Source organism: Ursus arctos, unplaced genomic scaffold (assembly GCF_023065955.2).
Source record: "Ursus arctos isolate Adak ecotype North America unplaced genomic scaffold, UrsArc2.0 scaffold_11, whole genome shotgun sequence".
Lineage (NCBI taxonomy): Eukaryota > Metazoa > Chordata > Mammalia > Carnivora > Ursidae > Ursus > Ursus arctos.
Genome location: NW_026622775.1, coordinates 4,775,200 through 4,799,010, shown reverse-complemented (window position 1 = coordinate 4,799,010; position 23,811 = coordinate 4,775,200). Strand labels below are relative to the sequence as shown.

The window sequence follows — 23,811 nt, the reverse complement described above, 5'->3', positions numbered from 1 at the left end:
TATAATAGATCTCAATGTCTTCATGATGCACATGATGGAGGTTCTCTCTAGAAGCATTTCCAAACCCTAGAGGGATTTTAATAGAAGATTCGTAGCAGAAATTATGTTCAGGAGTTAAAAAGTGTTTAAGGTGTTTGTTTATTCTGATATAGGAAGCTTAGGGCTTGGTTTCTCTGCTTCCTATACCACCCTTCTCCCACTCACCTCTCTCTCACACACACACACACACACACACACACACACACACACACACACACACAGAGTTTATCAGAGGTTCTCTGAGATAGCCCAGATTGTATGTATAATAGTATAGTGATCCCATCTGGAAAATGTGGTGAATAACAGTAATTTGTCCACAGAATAAAGCTCCAACCTGATAAAACTGGATTGCAGGTACCAGCCAGAACACAGTGAGGAATGGAATAAGCCTACACCATGTTGCAGAGTCAGGGCTGCTCATGTTGGGGGTTGAAATGGGATGGTGCTGAGCAGTGTAAAGTTTTATGTGGGCCCCCTATAGAGTTATGTAACTGATTTAGCACATCTGGGCAAGAAATAGCTTGGCAACTATCACACTGATTGCAACATTTATTATTGAGAAATAAGACATGTTGGTGAGGTTGGGGGTCTGTAGTGGTCATGATGCTTGTCATTTCAGAGTAATCAAAAGGTTTTAAAAAGAAGACAGAAGACTTGCAGAAGGTTTTGCAAGCTGAGAATGTGGGTGGATCTGCAATACAGACTTCAGGGAGGACAGAAACGGTGAAATCACTATCAACCACCAGATTTAAGAGGCTCATATTGATCCTATAATTACAGGAAGAGCAAAGTTTCAAAATATAGGATCTTTATAAAATGACTGGATTATGCTTCACACTAGAAATAACACTTCAGTGATAATAATAACCTTAACTACCAATTTTGAAAATAACAAAGAACTCTCCTTGTTTCACTCTCTCTCAAAGCTCACTCATACGAAAGACATAAACTGAGTTTATAGAAGAGGAGATAGAACTATTAAATACAAAACGTGCACCCTAATCTGTAAAGAAAGAAAAATGTGTGAAATTAAGGTCACATCTTTCATCTGTTAACTTAAAAATTTCAAAATTAATGAGATAACCTAGTGCTGCCATAGATGTGGAGACTAGAACTATCACATGTTTCTGGTCAACTTCCGCAAAAAAAATCTTTGACTCCGTTAGCTTAAGAGTCGTATTTCCGAGACTCTAGCCCAAGGAAATAGTCCCTGTTAAGAAAACAAAATAAAACAAAACACCCATCTTGGTCTGTTTAGGCTGTTATAACAAAATACTATAGACCAGGTAGCTTATAAACAACAGAAATTTATTTTTCACTTCAGGAGACTAGAAGTGCAAGGTCATGGCACCAGCATGGTCAATTTTGGGTAAAGGCCTTCTTCTGGACTGCAGACTGCCCACCTCTCACTGTGTCCTCATGTGGTAGAAGGGGCAAGGGATCTCTCTGGACCCTCTTCTATAAAGTCACTAATTTCATTCATGAAGATTCTTTCCTCATGACCTAATCATGTCCCAAAGGCCCCACCTCTCTAATACCACAACCTTGTGGGTTAGGATTTCAACAAATGGATTTAGGGGGATGCAAACCTTCAGACCATAGCAAAACATATGTACAAAGATGTTCATCATGATATTGTTAGCAGTAGTCAAAATGGGTGGGCAACCAAAATGTTCAACAGGATCAAGGATTATGTCATTTACTCTAAAATGAAATACCTACTTAAGCAAATATGGTCATGAAAATACACCAGAAAGAAATAATCATTGTGTTAGGAAACAGAGAGTTTTTAAAAATTTTCTTAATTTCCTAATTTCATATCATATGATTATCTTGTTCTTACTTTTTAAATTGCATCTTATAAAACTTAGCTACTTAAGGTAAGTAGCATTATGCCGACCTTATAAATGAATAGAGTTTTCAAATGTTTAAGAATGAGCAACTTCCACATCTCCTAGACAATCCTAGTTCTCTTGTTTTTCCCCCAGAAAAGAAAATAAAGCCATAGATAGAGTATTTCATTTACAAAGAGCCTAAAAAGTACGCTTGTTTGGGTTTGCCAAATGCCCTGATCTATCCATCCATCCTTCTTTCTGTCCTCCCTTCTACCTTTCCTCCCTCCCTCCCTTTTCAGTCTGGCTGTCAAAAATGATAGATCTGTTGCATGTGCACCAGGCCCTTAGACTAAATATCCTACTTATCCGTTACTGGTGTTTTTTCATTGCATTTATCTTTTCATCCAAATATAATGCTCCAAATGTTGTGTTGAGTTTGGGGAGCCTTTAATATGTCATTAGAAAGACCTTGATAAAAGAAAAGGGCAGGTGTCCCACCTGTGAAAAAGCAATAATAGAGGGGATTAGTTTACCAAGTCCAGCATGGGGCTTACTGCACTGGCCAGCTTCCAAGCTACTGAAGATATGCACAGCTGGCCTTGGAGGAGCCACCGAAAGCAACGGCACGTGCCCTAGTAGACTTCTGGGTATTTCATAGAATAGGACCTAAACTTAGAAAACAAGTTTTTGGTCTTAGATTATTGTTGGAATCTTTGACATTCCTTTGGCGCATCGGGCTATAGAATACACTGTATTGCTTACCTAATGAAGACGCTATCCCAATATCTTTGGTTTTATTTGAGATGTGACTCTCCTTTCAATTTCCTAAGACATACTTTGTGTTGTATTAGGTTGAGAAAATTTTTGCCTCACTAATCCCTTTTCTTCCGTGTTTTCCTCCTATTCCATTCGCTTCTTTCCCTCTTAAATTATTACCATAATCTTGGCCTCAAAAAATCAGCATAAGCCAAAGTCAGTCTCACGAGGGAGATATTACTTTCATGTGTGGCCTAAACATAGCACATAAACTACTCCCTGGAAAAGAAAACAAAAATTGTTCACCAGGAGATGGAAGATGTATTCTTCTGTAAAGAAATTTTTTTTTCCAGTTTGCTTCCTGATATCCTAAATGGTTCCCAATGTGATGAAACAAAATTTGGGTTCCCGTCTGGCACCATAGCATTAAAAAAAAATTCAGTGACTCCAATTTTAAAATGCTGTGAAGAGAAAACATTTTCAGGACTTCTCCCCCGAAAGTCAGAGTTACACTGTGTTTAGATGAGGAGGCTGCCCATTAAAGTGGGGGAGGGGCCGGAGCCCGTGGCGGGACAGTGGAGACTCTCAGGAATCGTACCCATCCAAAAAGTACGGACATTGAAGAACATGAGTTGTAAGGATGATTTCTATAGTGAGTCGGATGAAAGAGGTTTTTAAAGAATTTTTTATACTTTTCTTCTCATAGGATGGTCTCTTATAAACCTTATTATACTTCCTGGAAAGTTGCAATAGTAAGATAAAAAGCACAACTACCTCCAAAGTGTTCTCTCTTGGGATTTTTACTTCTCTATTGCTGTCTCGTTACATGAAAGCCAAAGAAAATTTAAAGGCCACATGTGTCTACAGGAAAAGATAAGAAATCACAAATACTGTGCAAGAATGAGAATAATTTTATCTGTAAATGTTATATTACCAAAGTGACAAGATGAAATTTGATTTTTATGGCTCATTCATTCATAGATTTACCAAACATCTATTAATACAGTATTATTCTCCTGGGCACTGGGGCTCCATGATGAATTAGATTGGTTCCCTGTCCTCAGTGCTTGAGAATAGCAGATGGAAACTGAATTGTACGGGGAGAATTGTGATACAACGTGATAAATGCTATAATGATGATGGAGGTGGGCAGGGTGGTATTCAAAATACTGACCAAATAGTACGGTGCACACGCCAACAAATCTGAATAGATACCAACCCCAGATATCAACCCCAACTCTGTTGAGAGTTTGAGAGATCTGCTGTGGGGCCTGGTCTTTCTCCCTTTAATAGCCATTGTGTGTGGAGTTGCAGGAGGGCTTTAAGGAAGAAGTTAGGATGGTAGGGTATTAAAAGGAGAGGTACTTTGGCGGGGAGATACCTTCAAAACTGGCTAATTACCAGTGTGGTAGCGCTGATGTGTACCAGCTGCGAATCAGCTCTGGATTTGGAGTGTTACAATTCATTTAAAGATGAATGTCCAGATATTTCCATCACTGTTAATCTAGATTGCTGTCTATTTTAAATTCATTGAGTACATTTCTGCAGCTGTCACTAAGCTTTGGTTCAGATGATGTATGTATCACCCTAGGGCAGGTGGGCCATATAAAGACTTTGATGGGACTCTACTCAGCTTGAGGTTCTGGATTTAAATGACTGATAGCATGTGTGGGTTCACCAAAGATATTACTATTACAAAAGAGTACTTATGTACCACCTTTAATCTGACCATATTGCATTTCATCATTGGTTGCTGCAGTGAAATGAAAAACCTTGCCATACAGTGAATACTTTAATCTGTCGGCATGAAGAAGGCCTTGTCAGTCTTGGCTCAAAAATCTGGGCTTAATGACTAAACTGGAGACAGTTTTTAAATAAAAATAAAGGTTATTCAGTTGTTATCCTTGTATGATTTCTTTTAAGTTAATATTAGATATTTTTGGTTATTTCAGTCAATAGCATCGAAGTAAGGAATAAGTTTGGGATGGAATTTATTCTTTAAACACACACATACACACTAATAAAGCACAAAAAGGTATTTACCAGCCATTTGGCATTTTGGGGGTTACTATGTGAATATTTTACAGCACAACAAATACAATAAAATGTTTCTGTCAGGCAATCTATACTCTTCTGTAGTGTAGAATTTATCTGGTTAGATTATAATTGACACAATGGAACAAAGACTGGCTATTGATTTATTACAACGTGTGATGTAACTGAGTGGAAGTGTTCCTACTTCTGAACATTTCTTTGCGCGGGAGGTGGAGTGTGTAGCAAGATCAAACAACTGTGCTTCACGATTGTGTGTACTCAGGCAGGATGGTTAGGACTCCAGGGGGATTTGTGTGCCTGCATCATGCCCTGGGCACTTCCCCTCCTCAATCCCTGCGGAATTTCTCAGCTGCAGCCATCAGTCCGAGGGGTTAGATGAGCCTGAAAGAAGCAGACCACATTGCTTTCATTCATTACCGCTGCCTCCTTCTTGCCGCAGTTCTGAATAGCCAAACAATCACGGGCTCAGCCTGATCTCCCTGCCACTGTATGCGATACTCCCTTGCGCTGCTCTACCTTCTGCCTCCTCAAGGCAGGACCTCCGTGCCTGATACGGAAAAATATGGCGGCCGCTGCTATCATTGTATCCACTTAATGATACACCTGCCTATTTGACGTGAAATCAGTTGACTTAACTTGTATTCTTGTATTTACCTTGGTGTACTTAGTGGTACCACAACTTTTGTATGATATTAAAGAGCAGGTGTGGCCATTAATTAGGAAATGAATTATTTTCATCTGTTTCTCCTAGAAGCATCTTGTTGGAAGGAGGTGTAGTACAATCTCTTCATATTACAGATAAGAAGTCTAAGATTCTGCAAAACTTAATTCTGCAAAACTTAGTGACCACAAGGCATTGGAGGTCTTTGGTTCTCAGTCTACTTATCCCACTGTCTTTTTATTTCAAGGATGATTCAAATCAATATTCCACTGATGAAAATCCTGAATTAACTCATGGTATGTAAGTGGAAATATTGGAAAGAATTTCATAGGCTTTAAAGGCAATCAATTGAAAGATACAAATAATGCTTCCAGGTTTAACCTGTTTTGTGATTTGTTATATAGTCTATAATATCCTCATCAAGTTATTAGCCATTTTACTTTGGTAGAACTTTGTAATTACCTCTGTAAAACTGACCTGAATGGTATAGATGTCCAAATACAAGAGCAATGTTTTCCAGATTTGGGGGCTTACAACTTCATTGTAAAGGTCTTTGCATCACATCTTGAAAGAAGAAATGCAGGCTGCAGGGAATCTGATTCATATTAACATGCCAATATTCTGATACTGTTTCCAAGGTTGACATCTGACTATTATGTTATGATAGAAGGACATTTTGTTTAATCTACACAACAAATGTAAGTAGTACCACCTATTTTTTAGTCTATAAGACTCAAATCTGTGAAGCTGTCTTTGATATTCAACCTCTCTTATTCTTTCCGTACATCAAATTGAGCCTTCCTGCTTGATTTTACTTTTGTTTTAAAAAGCATTTCATTTATTTATTTGAGAGAGAGATAGAGAGAGCATGTGCACTTTCATGAGTGGGGGAGGGGTAGAAGGAGAGGGAGAGAGAGAATCTCAAGCAGACTCTGGGATGGGGAGCCTGATGTGGGGCTTGATCTCATGACCCTGAGACCATGACCTGAACTGAAATCAAGAGTTGGATGCTTAACCGACTGAGTGACACAGGTGCCCCCATGCTTGATTCTTCTTATCAAAATTACTTTTTGTATCTAATTTTTGTCTCACTGCCACTATACTCTTTATTACTTTATGCCTTAGTTCTTGTAAGAGACTCCATTTGACTTTGCTAACTCCTGAAAGGTTAATCCTCCCAAAATACCTTCTTCTTGTCATTATTTCCTAACTTCATCTCTTGCCACTTGAGGCTTTCTATAATCTAGACCCACCTTACTTATCTAACCTTATTTTAAACAAAAAATCATATTCCAGTGAAGGTAGTCTCATGGTTAGCCACACTGGACATAACTAGCTGGGTTTATTCATGCCTATTCTATATCCTGCCTTATCCTCTTTTTTTTTTTTGTCTACTCTTTTAAGTCAAGCTAAGTTTTACCTCTCTGAGAAGCTTTTTTCCCAATTCTCTTTTTCGAGCTTCTGCGGTATAACCAATGCCATGTACAGTATAACACTGTATTATATACTGATTAATATTGTTCTTTAATTGTTTTTGTTTTAGACCTTAGGTCTCCAACAAGATCATGAGATCTTTTCAGGAAGAAACCATACATACACACTGTTGATAGCATAAGGAATTCTTGTCTGTTCTTTGACTTAAAATATTTTAAAAGTCAACAACTTTTTTAGATATGCCTACCTTTATCTCAGCATAAAATATTCAGAGAACAATAAAAATCAATCAGATATCTAGGGGATTTATTTCCTTTATAGGAATCCTTTTTTATGCTGTTAAAAACTAACTTCAAAGCTTACCAGTAGAACTTAAGAACTTCTTTATAATGATTATGAAATGAAGAGGTTGAATATGAAGAATGATTAATGATATATGACCTGATTAAGTCATACATATTCATAAATATGCATGTGGAGGGGGTATAGGTAGTGTCGAAATGGATTAAGGTCCTAATTTCCTCATTTTTGTTCACACTCAAATATGGAAATAGAGAACCATTAAAAATGAAAATGTATTCTACTGAACATTTTACATAAAGCTCTTTGTGTAAGAAATTTATTTTATTGATATTGTACACTTATCTTATTCAAGACATAATCTTTTGTGTTTTGAAAGACACATAGTGGGCCCACTTGTTGGCACATGAAAAATATGAGTCGTTTTACTAAAGAGCATAAAATAGAATTCATGGTACTGATTCCATTTCTGAGCATCATGGTTCCATCTGTATTTACCACAGTTAATATTTCCCTTGGAAGTTTTCCCTCTAATGTTACCTGGTATCATAATAAAATGCCAGGTTTAGAAACTGTTCTGTTTTATGTAAAGCTGTTATGAGAGCACGTTGCAAAATAAAAGTACTCAAATTCTACTTTGAAATTGCTCTCTCCCTCATAACCTAAGTTATAACTTTTGAACTTTCACCCCTGATAGTTAGTTCCAGAGCTCCTGCTCTACTCTATCACAGGTCTTTCATAAGTTCTTTAAAGTTGATTGGCATATGTAGTTGAGTCTTAGACATTTTACTTATTGGCCTCTGACACACATCTGAACGTTGGCATGCTTTGAGGTTCCCATCTTGGTTAGAACAAAAGATGTCAGATAAAAAGCCAATATGATTTTAGTGGATGTTTTCCCTATTGTTTAAAGCCATAAGAATGTGTGTCTTCCAAAAAGGCTTTCTTTTTTTTTTTTTTTTTAAGTTTGTATTAGTTCCTATACAACATAGAAAAAAACCTCAATTTGCAAAGTTGAAATTGTATTCTTGGATTGGCCCTTCTGCAGTTTCATTGGAAAATGTTTGCTTGCTGTGGGATGGATATAGCAGCCTTGAAGTGCCAGAATTATTGTGAAATCATATGGGGAAACATTTTATTCATAGAAGTCTACTCATAATGTTTTTGTATTCTAGGGAATTTGCCTGTCAGGATGAATCTGAGGTTTAACTGTAAGGAAACAACTGTGTTTGTTTTGAAGGAGGCAGTGAAACTCTGTGGGGTGGTTAGGAGATTTCAAGTATCTTTTTTTTTTTAATTTTTTATAATGTTATGTTATTCACCATACAGTACATCAAGTATCTTTTTAATGGCCAACTGGGACTGGATTCTCTGGTGAAGATCACCTATGTTAGCGTTTCTATGGAAGGCCAGCCATTATCCTAACCTGTACTACATTTTGTTCTCAGTTAGTTTAACAAGATGCTTTGGCATTCTGTAGAGCACTTTTCATATGCATGACATTTCCAATACATCATAGCACTGAGCAAATTAGTTCCTTACACAGGCAAATAGCAGCTCCTCCCTAAACTGTAATTTTAAGTATGAAATGCCATTCCTATTCCTATTTAGGAAACTGAGAGTAATGGTAAAAAAAAAAAGAAAGAATTGTGTACTTTTGCTTCACAGCCATGTTAAAATGTTTATTAAGCTGGTAGTGATACTGCAAGAAGGCAGAATTTATATTGCAACACAATTAGTTTTGGGGGATGTTGGAAAAAAGACTGGACAGAAAAATGGGCCAAATACGTGGCAAAGGAGAAAGGATTGTCACTATTATATCGTCTTCTTGAAATTAAATTTAAGTGAGGAGAGGACAAGAATTAGAAAGAGCAGGGATTAAGCATGGGGAATTGGGGTTGAGAAATAGTGGGACTGGGTTTCCTAGTGGGAAAACCTTGTCTGTTGGGCAGTAAGTACTTCCTCCCTTATTTCTGTGGAAGTTTATTGATAAACGGAATCATATGATGAAAATATATTAAAAGAATTACCTTTGTCCTTGTATGCAGATGGTTCTGAGAGAGACCTCAAAGGGAATTGAGACCTAAAAAGCAAAGATCTAAACTCTCTGAGGTAGATATTATCTACATTTTGTAGATAATGAACTGGGTTTTTTAAGGTTAGTCTGTTCAGAGTCACACAGCCCATGTGTTGCAGAATAAGGTTCAAACATGTATCCCTATGGCTGGTTTCAAAAATTCTACTCTGCTGGGTTTTTGTTTGCTTTTTTAACCAGAAGAAATACTACAAAACTGTTATTGTTATTTTAGCTTTTCGTTTTTAAGTCATCCATTTAACTAATATTAAATTATGTTCCAGGTACAGAGAACACGATAGTGAAAAAGGCACTATCCCTCATTTTTAAAGACCAATACTTTTTTATTTGTCTCATTCTCAATATTTATATGTAACAGGCTTGTTAAAACTGGTATGCATGCTATAGTTAACAATACTGTATTGTACACTTAAAGTTCTCTGTAAAGAGGGTAGATCTCACATTAAGTGTTCTTACCATCAATAAAAAAAGAAAAAACTGGCATACATGGTATAAGAGTATATTAACCGAGCATGTATATAAATATGTGCTAATCACATCCACCTAAATTACCCCATGAGTATTTTCAGTGTATGAAGAGAGAAGAGTTCCTTTTTAGCTTTATAAAATAAAAGTTTATTAACTTTTGGCAAGTAATTTCTCATGATTATTTTACATTTAGAATGGGAAGCTAAAAATAAGCCTATAAACTAGAATTGTAAACAGAGACCTTCAGGAATACTTATGAACCAATTCTTTCCAACTTCACTTAAAGCTTCTGTTTTCCTTAATGGCAGCTCTGTGTGTTTGTATCAGAAAATGGAGTGATCCATATGGTGTGCTTAGTAAGCAGGCAAGTCTTTAGTTTTGGAATTGACAATTTAGGAGTCAGACTGGGTATAAATCCCTAATCTACCACTTACTAGATTTGTGACAGTTAACCTCTTTATAGTAGTATTGCTTTCCACAATTATATGGAGATCACTCAGCTAGTGTAGATAAATGAAACGATGCATGGGTGGCACTTAGTCTGCTGCCAGACAGAAGATGAGCACTTGTAAATACTGACCGTCGTCATTATCCCTTTCTTTATGTCTGAGTACTTGTATTTCCCCCATGACACTGTGGGACCATCAGTTGGCTGAGTTGCACAGTTGGACCCTTGCCCTCTCACGTCTGCTCTGGTTGCCTTCATGCTCCTTTCATCAGATCTGGACTTCCACGCCGCCCCTTCCCCCTGAAGTACTTCTATTCCTATCCTGATGGCTTCCTCTTGACTTTTTGTTTACTGTTTTCCATCACTAATTTTCAGTGTTAAGCCAGTTCTCTTATGATCGTTTTTCCCATTGGTGACTAACTTTAGCAATGGGCATGCTAAATAATTCATTTAGCACCAACTGAAAGAAATGTGGGCCATTGACATGTGTGTAATGGTGATATGTGGTGCTGCTGTGTTTAGTTCATCCATCATCTCTTTGGCAAAAGCTTGTGATTTTGCAAAGCCCTTAATGAAAAATCCCAGTTACCATTAGCCCACCTTTCCCCCCATTTTCCATTGTTTCAATCTCTGATAAATTAAGAGTTAACATTATTTATTGAATATATAATGAACTACATTCAACCATTGATCTTTTTTTTTTCTATTACTTTAAAGATTCTCTTTACCTTAAAGATCTGTTCACTGCTCTGTATTCCATTAGAAACATGGAATCTAGAGAGCTCATTTAAATTTTTCTGCAAGCTTGGGAACTAAACTTTTTTTTCATGTTGATATATGACATTGTATATGTAATAACCACTTGTTATATAGCATGTAATCTCACAAAGAAACACATCTTTCTTCGTTCCCAACCCCTTCTCTCTGACATCTTGCAGCCCCTTACCCTGTAAGTAGAAATAGAAAAGGTTGTCATGACAAATCCCCTGTAGGATCATGGAGTAAAACTTCTAGTACCATAATAATGAAACACTTAACGTGTGGGAGACGAATGATAGAAATAACAACTGTGCCACATCAGACCTCATTAAAGTCAATGAACTGTAACATGGGACTATTTGTAGTCTAGAACAGCTTCTATTGACTATTGTACTATATTTATTATCTAAATATTGAAAACAGCAATAAAGACACTCCTCATTTGCTGGAATTCCATTTCTGGAAACAAAGCCTCAACATAAAGCCCAGAAAAGATTCCATTGCACTTGGTTTGGAAATCCTTTCCTTTAATTGTGTAAGTGCAGTTGATTTCCAGTATGTTCTTGCGAGTGTCCCCAGTTGTCTCATAAATATGGTCATTTTTCCTTAGTTATAAAATTTACAAATATCAATTAATTCTTGAGTAAACTTAAAGTGCTTCTTTTAAACCAAGCTCAAGCTAGAACTGAACTTACATTGAGATAATTGGGAAGAAGGTTCAGAAGTCAGTTTTGGCCCATTGGACCCCCTCAATGAGGCATACAAACTCAACCAATTTAAAAAAATGCCAATGATATAGTAATGTTGAGAATTACATTCACCACAATTCTGATGTAGTTTACTTATATTTATTTAAAACATTTAAATAGCAATTGTTAAAATGTCCATTTTAACGTTGAAAAAAATGTAGAAAGAGAGAAAACAAAAGTCTTGTTCTCAATGCATTTCATGAGAAAATAAAAACATACTTTGCCAGAGGGGCATTTCTGCACATATTTTATGTTTCATAAGTTTTACTTGAAATCATTACCAGGAAAAACTTGCTGGTGTAAAAGCTAGAAAGTAAGCAGATTTCTGAAAGGAATATTCATAAGATTACTTTAAGGATTTGATCTTTTTGTGTGATTTTTAAAATCTCCTCTAGAAATTTGACAAAACCATTCTAATTACTAACCTTAGGAGTTTGGTACCTTATAGATATCCCTAGCCTTATTGAAATTATGATATAGTCTGGTTAGGGCTCAAAAATAAAAATTGTTGTTTATAACTAAAATGCCAATGAGCTGTTTTTGCTAACAAACTATTAATTTTTCTATTTTTTATTACTGGAATAACTCATAAGAATAGAATCCCCTGAAACATTTGTTAGTGCGTCTCTTGTGTTGTTAAAAAAAAAAAAAAAGGAAACATACTTTTACAACTTTTCAGTTGAACTCATTGCCTTTAAAATAAATAATGTATATCTGAATAACACTCTGTAGAGGGTTATGGAGCTTGGCTATTATAAACTTAAATTATTACCTATCATTTATTATGATTAACTTTCTTTTGTAAACTGACATTCCATGGGGATTAGAAACTTGAGGAAATTTGAAACAAAAACACACACTTTTAAAAGATATTTAAAACAAACAAGCTTGTGTTACATATAGTGCAGTGCCCGCTGATCTAAATTATCTTGGGAAATAAATCTCCTGAATAAAAAAGTTATTTCTTCTAAAAATTAACACCGTATGAAATAATATTGGCATGCACCAAATAACGCATAGGCAGTATTCCTTTAAAGGTTCATTGAGTGCTAAGTCCTATGCCAGTTTTAGAGGTACAAGGATGAACAAGGGAATTTGTACCCTCAAGAGCTTACAGTCTACTGGGAGACTAGAACAAGTAATAATAGTACATCTGCCTAAGTAGCCATGTTATAAAAGATGAAGCAGGCCATTGAAAAAATGAAGCAGTTTGGAAAGTTGGCGCTGGTTGTGTCCAGTCTTGCAATGTATGGAGCATGAGATCAGAAGTGAGAAGTGGCGTGCTGAGTCAGAGAGCACTGAGCTTGGAATCAGGAAGCTGGTGTCTGCTGTGTGGGACCCTCAGCAGGTTGTTTTCACCTCTCTTGGCTCCAATCTTACATTTGCAGAAATATGAATCATAGATTTATAAGCTTGTTTTAGCCGATGAACTTTTACTGCAAATGGTTGCAATTCAATATGGCAAGTTGGAGCTGCTCATATAGTTGGGTATAAAGCACAGTGTGAAAACCTTTGGGCTGTACGACCTCTTGGGTATGTTGTAGTATAGACATTTTATGAGTATAGAGAAAATACATTTTAGCTAATGTTGTACTTCTACCAAGCATTTGCCGTTTAAGCCTTTTACTTCTAATTGTGGAGTGAAAGGCTTTGGTCTATGTTGAAAGAATTTCAGGCATTAAGCAAGCAAGCAGGTGGGAGGGCTTTGGGAAAGGCTCTGAAATTAATCTGTGCCTACTTGCAAGGTTAATCTAGAAGGTCTGAATGAAGGTAAACCTGATTTAGTCTTCTCAAAGGAGCTGGAGGATGGGGGAGGATGGTTCAGGAAGGCTGATCTGCCGTCTCCGCTGTGCCCAGACAGGTTCCTCCTTCCCTCGAGAGCCATCTGCAGCTGTTGGAGACCTATTCCTGGGATCGGTTGCAGGGGAGGGGCATCCTAGGCTTGCACACATTTCTCCTGTAGGCCCCCTACACCAGCATGCATGGGCACACGGGGCTTCAACATCTGCTCCCTGTTTCCTACTTACCCTTTCTCTCCCTGACCACCAGCTTAGTCTCCTCCTCTTTCCTTTGCCTTAACATTTCTTCTTTTCTGCCTCCAGAAAGAGCTCTGGATAAGAGTATTTGATTTTTTGAATATTTACTGTTGTTTGTGGTATTTTTACATAATTTTCTCTGACATCCTTGAAGAGTCTCTTTGCCTCTGGAGATGAAACCTCTGACTAAAAAATAAATCAGCTTCTTATTAAGATGTGTCAAATTGTTTAATTTGAATTTTGAAGTCTTACTACTTTTACTGATGAATATGGCAGTAATATAGCATGGGAATAGTTTATAAGCTTCAATGAATTTATGAGAAATAAAGGAAACAGTCACTTAACATATGTATATAGCACTTTACCATTTTCATCCTCACAATTATTATATAGATGGGGTAGAATTAGTATTATTTAACCGATCTTTTAGTAGACTAAAATCAAAGAGGGTAATTGGAAGCTCAATTTACACAGTAGTGAAAACCTATAAGTCTTTTAACTTTGTGTTCTATGTTCTTTCTTTATACTAACTTGCCCCTTTGAATATTTTAATTGGAAGGTAATGTTAATTTCTCACCATCTTATTCATATACACACTCAGCTTTTCTTAAATACTCAAATGCATTATTACTATTGCCTAATATAACAAGAAAATATAAATAAAGCAGAAGATAGAGATAGTATTTATTGAGCTCCTAGTTTGTGCCATTACATATGTTCATTACCTTTTTCGTAGAAGTTCAGTCAGGAATTAGTTCTCAAATGACCCATGTCATTAGAGACCATTAGTGACCATTAGGTTATTCTCATAACAAGATAGCAGATTTCTCCCTATTCTCAGGTTTTTATGACATCACACCTATGCATGATTACTCAGGGAATGAGCCTTCCATTTGTTTCTTTTTAAAAAATCCACTTCCCATTCATCTTTTGAAGGACATCTTGGCTCTTTTCCATAGTTTGGCTATTGTGAACATTGCTGCTATGAACATTGGGGTGCAGGTGCCCCTTCTTTTCATTACATCTGTATCTTTGGGGTAAATACCCAGTAGTGCAGTTGCTGGGTGGTAGGGTAACTCTATTTTTAACATCTTGAGGAACCTCCATACTGTTTTCCAGAGTGGCTGTACCAGCTTGCATTCCCACCAATAGTCTAAGTGTGTTCCCCTTTCTCCACATCTTTGCCAACACACTTGTTTCCTGTCTTGTTAATTTTCCCATGCTAACTGGTGTAAAGTGGTATCTCATTGTGGTTTTGATTTGATTTGGGAAGTGAAGTGGACCGTTCTTTCATGTGTCTGTTAGCCATTTGTATGTCTTGGAGAGAAAGACGATTATCATATAGTTTCCTTCATATGTGGAACATAAGGAATAGTGCAGAGGACAATAGGGGAAGGGAAGGAGAATTGAAGGGGAAGAAATCATAGAGGGAGATACACCATATGAGACTCTTGACTCCGGTAAACAAACCGAGGGTTGCGAAAGGGGAGGTAGGTGGGGGTCTGGGGTAATTTGGTGATGGGTATTAAGGAGGGCACATGATGTGATGGGCACTGCGTGTTATACGTAACTAATGAATCATTGAACATTATATCAAAAACCAATGATGTACCATACTTTGGCTAATTGAATTAAAAAACATCTACTTCCCTGAGGTATAATTGACATGTAAAAAACTGTACAATTTTAATCTGTCAACTCAGTGAATGTCGGGATAAGTATACATCTGTGAGACCATCACCATGATCAAGGCCATAGATATATCCATTACCTCTCAAAGTTTCCTTGCACTCTATTATTACTATTTTGTGGTAAGAATGCTTGACATAAGACCTACTCTCTTAGGAAACTTTACACATACAGTACACTGTTGTTAGCTATAGGCACTGTGCTGTATGGTAGATCTCCAGAACTTATCTTCCATAACAGTAACTTTGTACCTTTGACTGTCATGTTCCCATTTCCCTCTCCTCCCAGGCCCTGGCAATAACTATTGCTTCTGTTAGTTTGACTATTTTAGATTCCACATGTAAATTAGATTATACAGTATTTGTCTTTCTGTATCTGGCTTATTTAACATAGAATAATGCCCTCTAGGTCTATCCATATTATTACAAATGGCAGGAGGGTTTTTTTTCTTTTTTAAGGCTGAATAATATTCCATTGCATGTATATGCCACATTTGCTTTAACCATTTGGCTGTTGGTGGACATTTAGGTTGTTTCCATATCTTTGTTGTTGTGAATAGTGCTGCAATAAACATAGCGGTAGATATTTCTTTTTGAGATCCTGATTTCAGTTCCTTTGGATTAATCCCCAGAAGTGGGATTGCTGGTTCATAGGTTAGTTCCAGCCTTAATTTTCTGAGGAATCTCCATACTATTTTCCATAGTGGCTGCACTGATTTACATTCCCATCAATAGTGCACAAGGCTTTTTTTCCTCCATACCATCACTAATGCTTATCATGTTTTTTTTTATTTGTTTGTTTTTTAATAATAATCATCCTAGTAGGTGTTAGGTGATATCTCATTGTGGTTTTTATTTGCATTCCTCTGATGGTCTGTGATGTTGAACACTTTTTCATATACCTTTTGTCCTTTTGTAGGTCATCTTTGGAGAAATGTCTATGTAGGGTCTTTGCCCATTTTTTAAATTGGGTGGTTTATTGTTTTGCTATTGAATTGTAGGAATTCCTTATATTTTATGGGTATTAACCCCTTATCAGATATATGGTTTGCCAATATTTTCTCCCATTCCATAGACTGAGTTTTAATTTTGTTGATCATTTCCTTTGCTGTGCAAAAACTTTTTAGTTTAATTGAATCCCACTTGTTTATTTTTTGCTTCTGTTGCTTGTGCTTTTGGTGTCATACCCAAAAAAATCATCACCAAGACCAATGTCAAGGAGCTTTTTCACCATGTTTTCTTCTAGGAGTTTATAGTTTCAGTTCTTATGTTTAAATCTTTAATCCATTTTGATTTGATTTCTTCCCTTTGTTTCTATACACATTATTTCTTTTGCCCCCAAAACAGAGACAGCCAGAAACGTGTGTTGAAATACGAAACAAGAGGTAAAAACAAAACAAAACAAAATCCCCAGCTCATTATGAGTTCTGAAACTTTTCTCAAACACTTCCTGTTTGTTTAACTGTAAATGTTTATAGGTGGTGAAATGTTTTTAAAAGACAAGTAAAGTAAAAAGTAAAAGTAAAAGATAAGACTAGTAAAAAATCTCTTCTCTGAGTACCCAGAAAGGTTATGTTTAAGCTCAGCCATGACATACTAGTAGAAGTGGAGAAGAATGAATATATTCAAGTAACTGGAGTAGAATTGACAGGTTTTGGTAATTTATCTGATAAACCAGATAAGGGTATTCAGACATATGCCATAACCACCCACACCCAAAGACCATGGGAAGGCCCATATATAAGCATGTGTTTACTTCTTGGCACATATCTCACCTTAGAATAGAGCCTTGTGACGGGTGGGTATGCCATTAGTAAAGAGTAGAGTGCTCCAACAATATTAATTTGGGGCCAAAAGAATTAGCTTGGCTTAAGACACCTTGCTATGATGTGATTTGATGATCTGGCTCTGTCTCAAGTTGGGTTTGTTGACGCAGGTCTTTAAAGCATTACCATCATGGCTAATTTTTATTAATGTCTATCTTAGGCTGACAGTTTGCATTGTCTTTCAAGCAAAAACTCTGAAACATGAACAGTACCAATTGTCATGAATTTTCTTATTAAAAAGAGCAATCTGGTTTTATAGCCTCCCTCTGTTTTCCATAACTCATTCTTCATTTCATGAATTCTCTGCTTGTAAATTTTCACTTCCTCTGTTGCTGATAGCTTCCCATTCATATTCTTGAACCAGTTTCTTTTGCAGAGTCATGTCTTTCTGCTGATAGAATTCACTGAGAATTTCTGCTTCAAGGATCTGGCCAAATTCAGTGAATAAGAGTCAGGTTTTAGCTTCTATATTTGTTCTTAGAGCTCATGCCTGGCCAACACTTCATCACTCAGTTTGGAATGGAAACGGTCACTATCTTTCTCCACTATTATTAACATCAGTTTTGTCTGGGCAACATCTATTATTTGTCTTTTCTGATTTTTCATTTTCTCACTGTAGTGATCTGCCAGCTGTCTATTGTTAAATTCATCCCATCCTATCATTTTTAAAAATTATTTTTACCCTTAAATTCACAAGCAATATCAAATTGTCTTATCTGCGCAGTAGACTTTTTCAAAATTTCTATTTATTCTCTTTTAAGCAAGATCTGTATCTATGTCCTTCTGAGAGTTTTATGTAATTTATTACTTCACTAAGCCCAGTATAATGCTCACTCCACTCTTCTGTTTTATAGTAACTGTAACATACTCTTATCAAATCTAGTATTTTCTTTGTAAATCCCATAGAGTTTGGATTCTCATTTTATCATAACTTAGTTTAGCTTCATTTTCTCTCTCACATATTATGAAATTCTTTGTAAAACCTTGTGACTTTCAATAGGTATGTTTTGCCAAATATCTTTTCCATTTCCTTAGATTCTGTTCTTTCTCAATTCTCGATATAGCAGATGTATTTCCTACAGCATTTGGTATATATATTTTTAAAGATTTATTTATTTATTTTAGAGAGAGAGAAAGAGAGTGCACACAAGTGGGGGGAGGGGCAGAGGGAGAGAGAGAATCTTTAAGCAGACTTCCTGCTGAGTGCAGAGCCCAGTGTGGGGCTCGATCTCAGGACCCTCAGATCATGACCTGAGCTGAAATGAAGAGTTGGATGCTCAACTGACTGAGCCACTCAGGAGCCTTTGGTTTATTTTTTTAAGCCTCTGATTGAGTATTTAAGACAGACGTGTTCAGAAACATTCTTTGTTTCTTGATTCCTTCAAAAGATATCATTGCTTTTTTTTAATCATTTTTTAAAAATTTAATATTTAAATTATTTTTATAGTTTATTTCAAACTAGTTTTAAACATTAATGCAATTTATTTTTATTGATAGATTCTACTGTTTAAAAGGAACATTCTTCAGGGGAAAATGAGAAACTAATTCCAATAAGCAAATAATAATTAGAGATTTCTGAGATTGTTATGAAAATCAGGACTAGGCTCTTCTGACATCTTTTTCGTGGGTGAGACAGCAGCCAGTCTAAGTACCTTCCACTGTAGTTTTCCCTCTGGTAGTTATTAACATTTTCTCATTATTCTTGAACATTATTAAGTGTAAGTGTGATTTATTTTTATTGCCATTGGGGGTATAAGTTCAATCTCAGGACTCTTATATTCAGTTCTGGAAAATTCTCATCTATTATCTCTTAAACAAGGGCTTCTCTATCATTTCTTTGGGGTTCTCTTATTGATATAAGTAAAATTTTGCTTCTTGACATAATAGGTACGTAGGTAGGTAGTAGATAGATATCTGAATAGATAGCGTCTTAGTCTGTTTGGGCTGCTATGACAAAATACCACAGACTGCATGCTTTGTAAATAGCAGAAATATGTTTCCCACAGTTCTGGAGGCGGGAAGTCTAAAATGAAGGTGGTGGTATGGACACCTTCTGGTGAGAGCCCCCTTCCTGGTTCGTAGCTGGTGTCTTCTCACTATATCCTCACAGAGTGGAAGGGACTGGGGGTCTTTGTGGGATCTCTTTTATAAGGTACTAATCCCATTCATAAGGGCCCCAGCATCATGACTTCATTGCCTCCCAAAGGCCACACCTTCTAATACCACCATTTTTAGAAGTTAGGATTTCAATATATGAACCTTGGGAGCACACAAGCATTCCGAGCAGGATGGATAGATGATAGATGATAGATAGATAGATGATAGATAGATAAGATCAATACTAGATTTGTCTCTGGGCTGCATTCTGCATCTTCTACATCAATTCTGTCTTTGCCATATCCAGGCTAGCATTTGAATGGTTTGTTCTTCTTTTTTTTTAATTTCAATGACTATTTTTCTTTTTATTATCTTCAAGGTTTCTAAAGGGTTCTTTCAAATACATTTTTTTCCTTATTTATCTTTAAAATCCCTTGCTCTTTAATGGATGTTACTTCTTCATTTATCTCTTAAAGTACATTAACATAGCAAGTTATATCTGATTTTTTTAAAGATTTTATTTATTTGTTTATTTGAGAGAGAGAGAGGGTGTGTGTGTATGCAGGGTAAGGGGCAATGGGAGAGGGAGAGGGAAAGAATCCCAAGCAGACTTGCATTGAGAGTGGAGCCCACGACTCAGGGCTCAATCCCATGACCCTGAGATCATAACCTGAGCCGAAATCAAGAGTCAGACGCTTAATGGACTGAGCTACCCAGGCGCCCCTGTCCGATGGGTTTAAAAAAAATTAGTTTTACCTGGAAAGAATTCACGATCCTATTGTTGAGTACTGCCTTTCTTAACTTTAGATTTCTTCATATGTTTTGGAATTTTGCTTTATGTACCCATTATGAGTACGAGGTATTTTCTTTCTTTTGCTGTAGTTTCTCACTATGACTACCTTTCTCTTCTCTGCACTCACCCTTTCTTACCTAGCCCTTTTATGTTTGTCTTTACCTGACATTGTCAGCCTTCTAGACCAGATTGGTCCTAAACTAACATTTCTGGACTTCTGTCCCAGATTTATGTTGTAGATATCATAGAGTGAGGCATCCAACCAGCAGATGCTTACTTCATTTTGTGATTGAGAGATTATGTCTGTATTCTTCAGCCTGTAAGCCAGAGACCTGGGTTTTTTTCAGCTTGTCTTCAGCATTTCTAAGCCACTGGCTTTAAGAAGTGACTCTGACTCTGGTTAGAGAACTTTCGAGTATTTATTCTCCAGAAATAGTACTTGTGGCCATCATTCCTATGTCTAGAACTGGAGCCCAGCAGGCATGGCTTTATCTCTGCTTTCCACTTTGCATTTCTGGTCCATTTCCAGCCTGTGGACATGCCCATTTCTTTTTTGAATACAAATTAGTCTAAAAAATTTTTCTCTTTTTATAATTGACCTTATGTTTTGAGTAGAAGGAACAAATCGGAGCTTAAACTCATGGTGTCATCTTCACAACATACTACTAATGAATTTTTTTTATGTATTATTTGAAACTTTTCAGGTTCTTGGCCTCTTCAGGGCAGATATACATCTTATACATAGCCTATATCCCCTACTATGCAGACCACAGACATCATAAATATATAGTTGTTGCTAACTACTTCTTAGTTTAAGTGATTTTGTATAGAAAAGAAATTCTGATTCCTAATCTTAAGGACACTGTATATATCAGAATATGTCAATACATTTCTGAGCATGTGTGTTTGAGTGTGTGTGAACAAGTATGTTTTTCATACCTATTGGGGTCCTACTGAGTTTATTTACCTATTTATGTGATTCTCCTTCTGCTCTCAGTTTGGCTAAGACTATCCTGAATGGGATCCAAGAAATTTTTCTTTATTCAAAAGAAAGTAAGAAAGAAAGAAAGAAAGAAAGAAAGAAAGAAAGAAAGAAAGATCTTTATTCCAGAATAGAGAGAAATCTGAAATTTTGAATGACAATTTTGGACTCTGCTGTAAAAATTCTTCTAACATTTTCAATCAATTTTATTGCTTGATTGTTTTTAACCTCTTACAAAACACAGATGGCCAGACTTATTCTGTGTAAGGGCTTGAGGGGAAACTAACTGGCCCACTGATGCTTCTATTCTCATGATAGTGTTCCCATGTGGAAGTTGGTAGCTCAGGATCACGTCAAGAGCCGGCTGGCTGCTAAGGGCTGTGCTGCTTGTGTCTTGAACTTTCTAGAGTTTGGAAGTCATCAGTCCAACTTAGCAGCTCATTCTTTAAAACCAGGAGGGTCTGTATTTTCCTTGGCCTCTTTCTTCCAGCAAATATTATAAGACCTTAATTCTCATTGTGGGCTAATTATTCTCTTCTATTTGCCTGAACCATAATTCAGTGGGAACTATTCCTACTCAAGGAAATGAGGGCAGAAATTATATAATTGAGAATAATGGCTTGAAAGCCATGTATGTCTAGAATCCTGTGTTAAGGCTGATACATACTAGCTTGGTGGTCTTTATAGTCAATTCACTGGAAAAAAAAAGTTTTTTGTTCCACTGTCAAAGTGAGATCATCATAAAGATTAAATATTTACTGACTGACAATAATGAGCTAGCTCCTTAGAAAAATGAGACCTATAGTTAGTACCTAAACACATTCCAATGAAAAGACTATGATTTTAACTCAGCTGGTTCTCAATTAGAGAAATTCTAATATATGAAAATTCATATTTAATAAAATAGAAATATTATAAGGATTATTTCCATTATAAATATATACATTTAATTAACTGCCAACTAAATATTTTTAAGGGAATCACGATGGACCTGACTGAAGAGAAACTATAGTCATTTGTACTTAGTGCTTTTAATTATTAATATACTCCAACCTTTAGAAAAGAAATTTTCCTAAGAAACATGAAATCTCAACAGCACCAATTTGCAATTAAAGTCTTTCCTTATTGCTGTTATCCAGGCAGGATAAATAAAAATTCTAAATGTTTAGGGTTCTTAAGTAATGCTAGATCATTAGACATCTGGCATAGGTTTTATAATTAAATGAAGCTTAAGAATTATGCTGATAGGATAATGTTGGCCTTTATAAATGTCTGGTCCCGTCCTTGAAGTTGTTAGTTAAAAACAGTGATAAAATATGTAGAAATTATTTACTAGCCAATTTTGGAACAAGAAACAAAATATTAAGCCATGTTCAAAAAATTATTCTTTGTATTTTAGGCCCTCCAGGGAAACGAGGTAAGAGGGGCCGAAGAGGAGAATCTGGTAAGTCTCTCTTTCAGCTGCTCCTTGTCATTCATGTTTTGGTTAGATTCCTGCGTCTGTTCTTCCTAATTAATGATTATATTGTCTTGTTGGATGTTGCGCGTAAATGCGTGTGTTTACATCTTCTCTGCTAGACCTAGAATTTTTTAAATCTTCCTATTTCCATCAAACTGTAGGTAGAAGTTGGAAAATATTGTTAATTTGTTATGTCTGATAACCCCTGGCACCCAATTTTGGGTTATTTACTGCGTAAGGTTAAGTTTGTCTTTCCGCCTCCAGTAGAGGGTATCGTAGCTGCATGCAGTGTGGCGATGCACCCATGCTTCCGTCTCCATAGATAGCAAATGCAGGATCTTTATGAAAGCATCTGCTTTGGGACACCGGGGCACATGTCTTGGAAAGCTTTATCGATATTTTATCCAACTGGTACAATTTTGTCATGCTTTTACTCTCCTTCATTTCAAAATTTGGAATTTTTATTCCTCTTGTATAACCCTAGAATTGATGACAGCAGCCTCAGTAATCAATCCAGCATTTTCATCTTGTAGTTGAGGAAATAGAGGCCCCGGATTAGTCAGGTGGCCAAGGCCATGCAATATTTTGTGAGTAGAATTTGAAACAGGACCAATTGTCCTGACGCCCATTTCAGTGAGCTTTTGCTTTCAGGCCAGCTCGCTATGTGTTTCTACCTCTTACCTTGCAAGAAAGAATTGATGGCCTGATAAGACTTCACATGGTCATTTACATTTTTGGAGTCTAAGACTTTGTAAAACAAGCAAGACAGTAAGTGCACACACTCATTTGGATATTTGGTTTCAAAAAAATTTTTTTTATTTGAGTTTTTTTCTTCACTTTGAAAGGTAATTTAAGGTTTGATTCTAGTGTGCTAAGAAATGCTCTTTTCCAATATTTCTTAATAAGTATTTATCAGTGTTAAAAACAACCAATTTCTAAGTGTTGAAATAGTAAAAATACCAACCTACGAAAAAAAGCAGCAGATCAATTTGTTGTGTTTTTGGTTTTTTGTCTCATTTCCTCTTCCTTTTGAAAAAAAAATGTCGAAGTAAAAGGGATTTATGAAAATTCAGTAACTTGGGCAGTATACCTGCTTAATTTCTTTAAGAGTGTTCTTAAAATTTATCTTTAAGTTTCATTTAATCTAAATAATTGGATGGTTGTATAGGTATCCCTTTCACATATAAAGTTTTATATTAGAAGAATGGTTTATAAATGTGTTTTAAGGCATAAGAAATAATGAAACATTAGTGGAGTCAATCAGTGAATTTATTTTTGTCAAGAGAAATAAAAAGGATTGGGGGAAAAGTAAAAATGTTTCATAGAAAAAT

At 36.2% G+C, this 23,811-nt stretch overlaps 1 protein-coding gene across 1 annotated transcript in view; it reads left to right on the top strand.

Annotated features, from left to right (window-relative positions):
- Positions 1–23,811, top strand: part of COL25A1 (collagen type XXV alpha 1 chain) — a 426,836-nt gene that overhangs the window by 210,769 nt on the left and 192,256 nt on the right. The window contains 1 exon segment of the mRNA XM_057310227.1: positions 22,421–22,465. Coding sequence (XP_057166210.1) covers positions 22,421–22,465 — 45 coding nt within the window.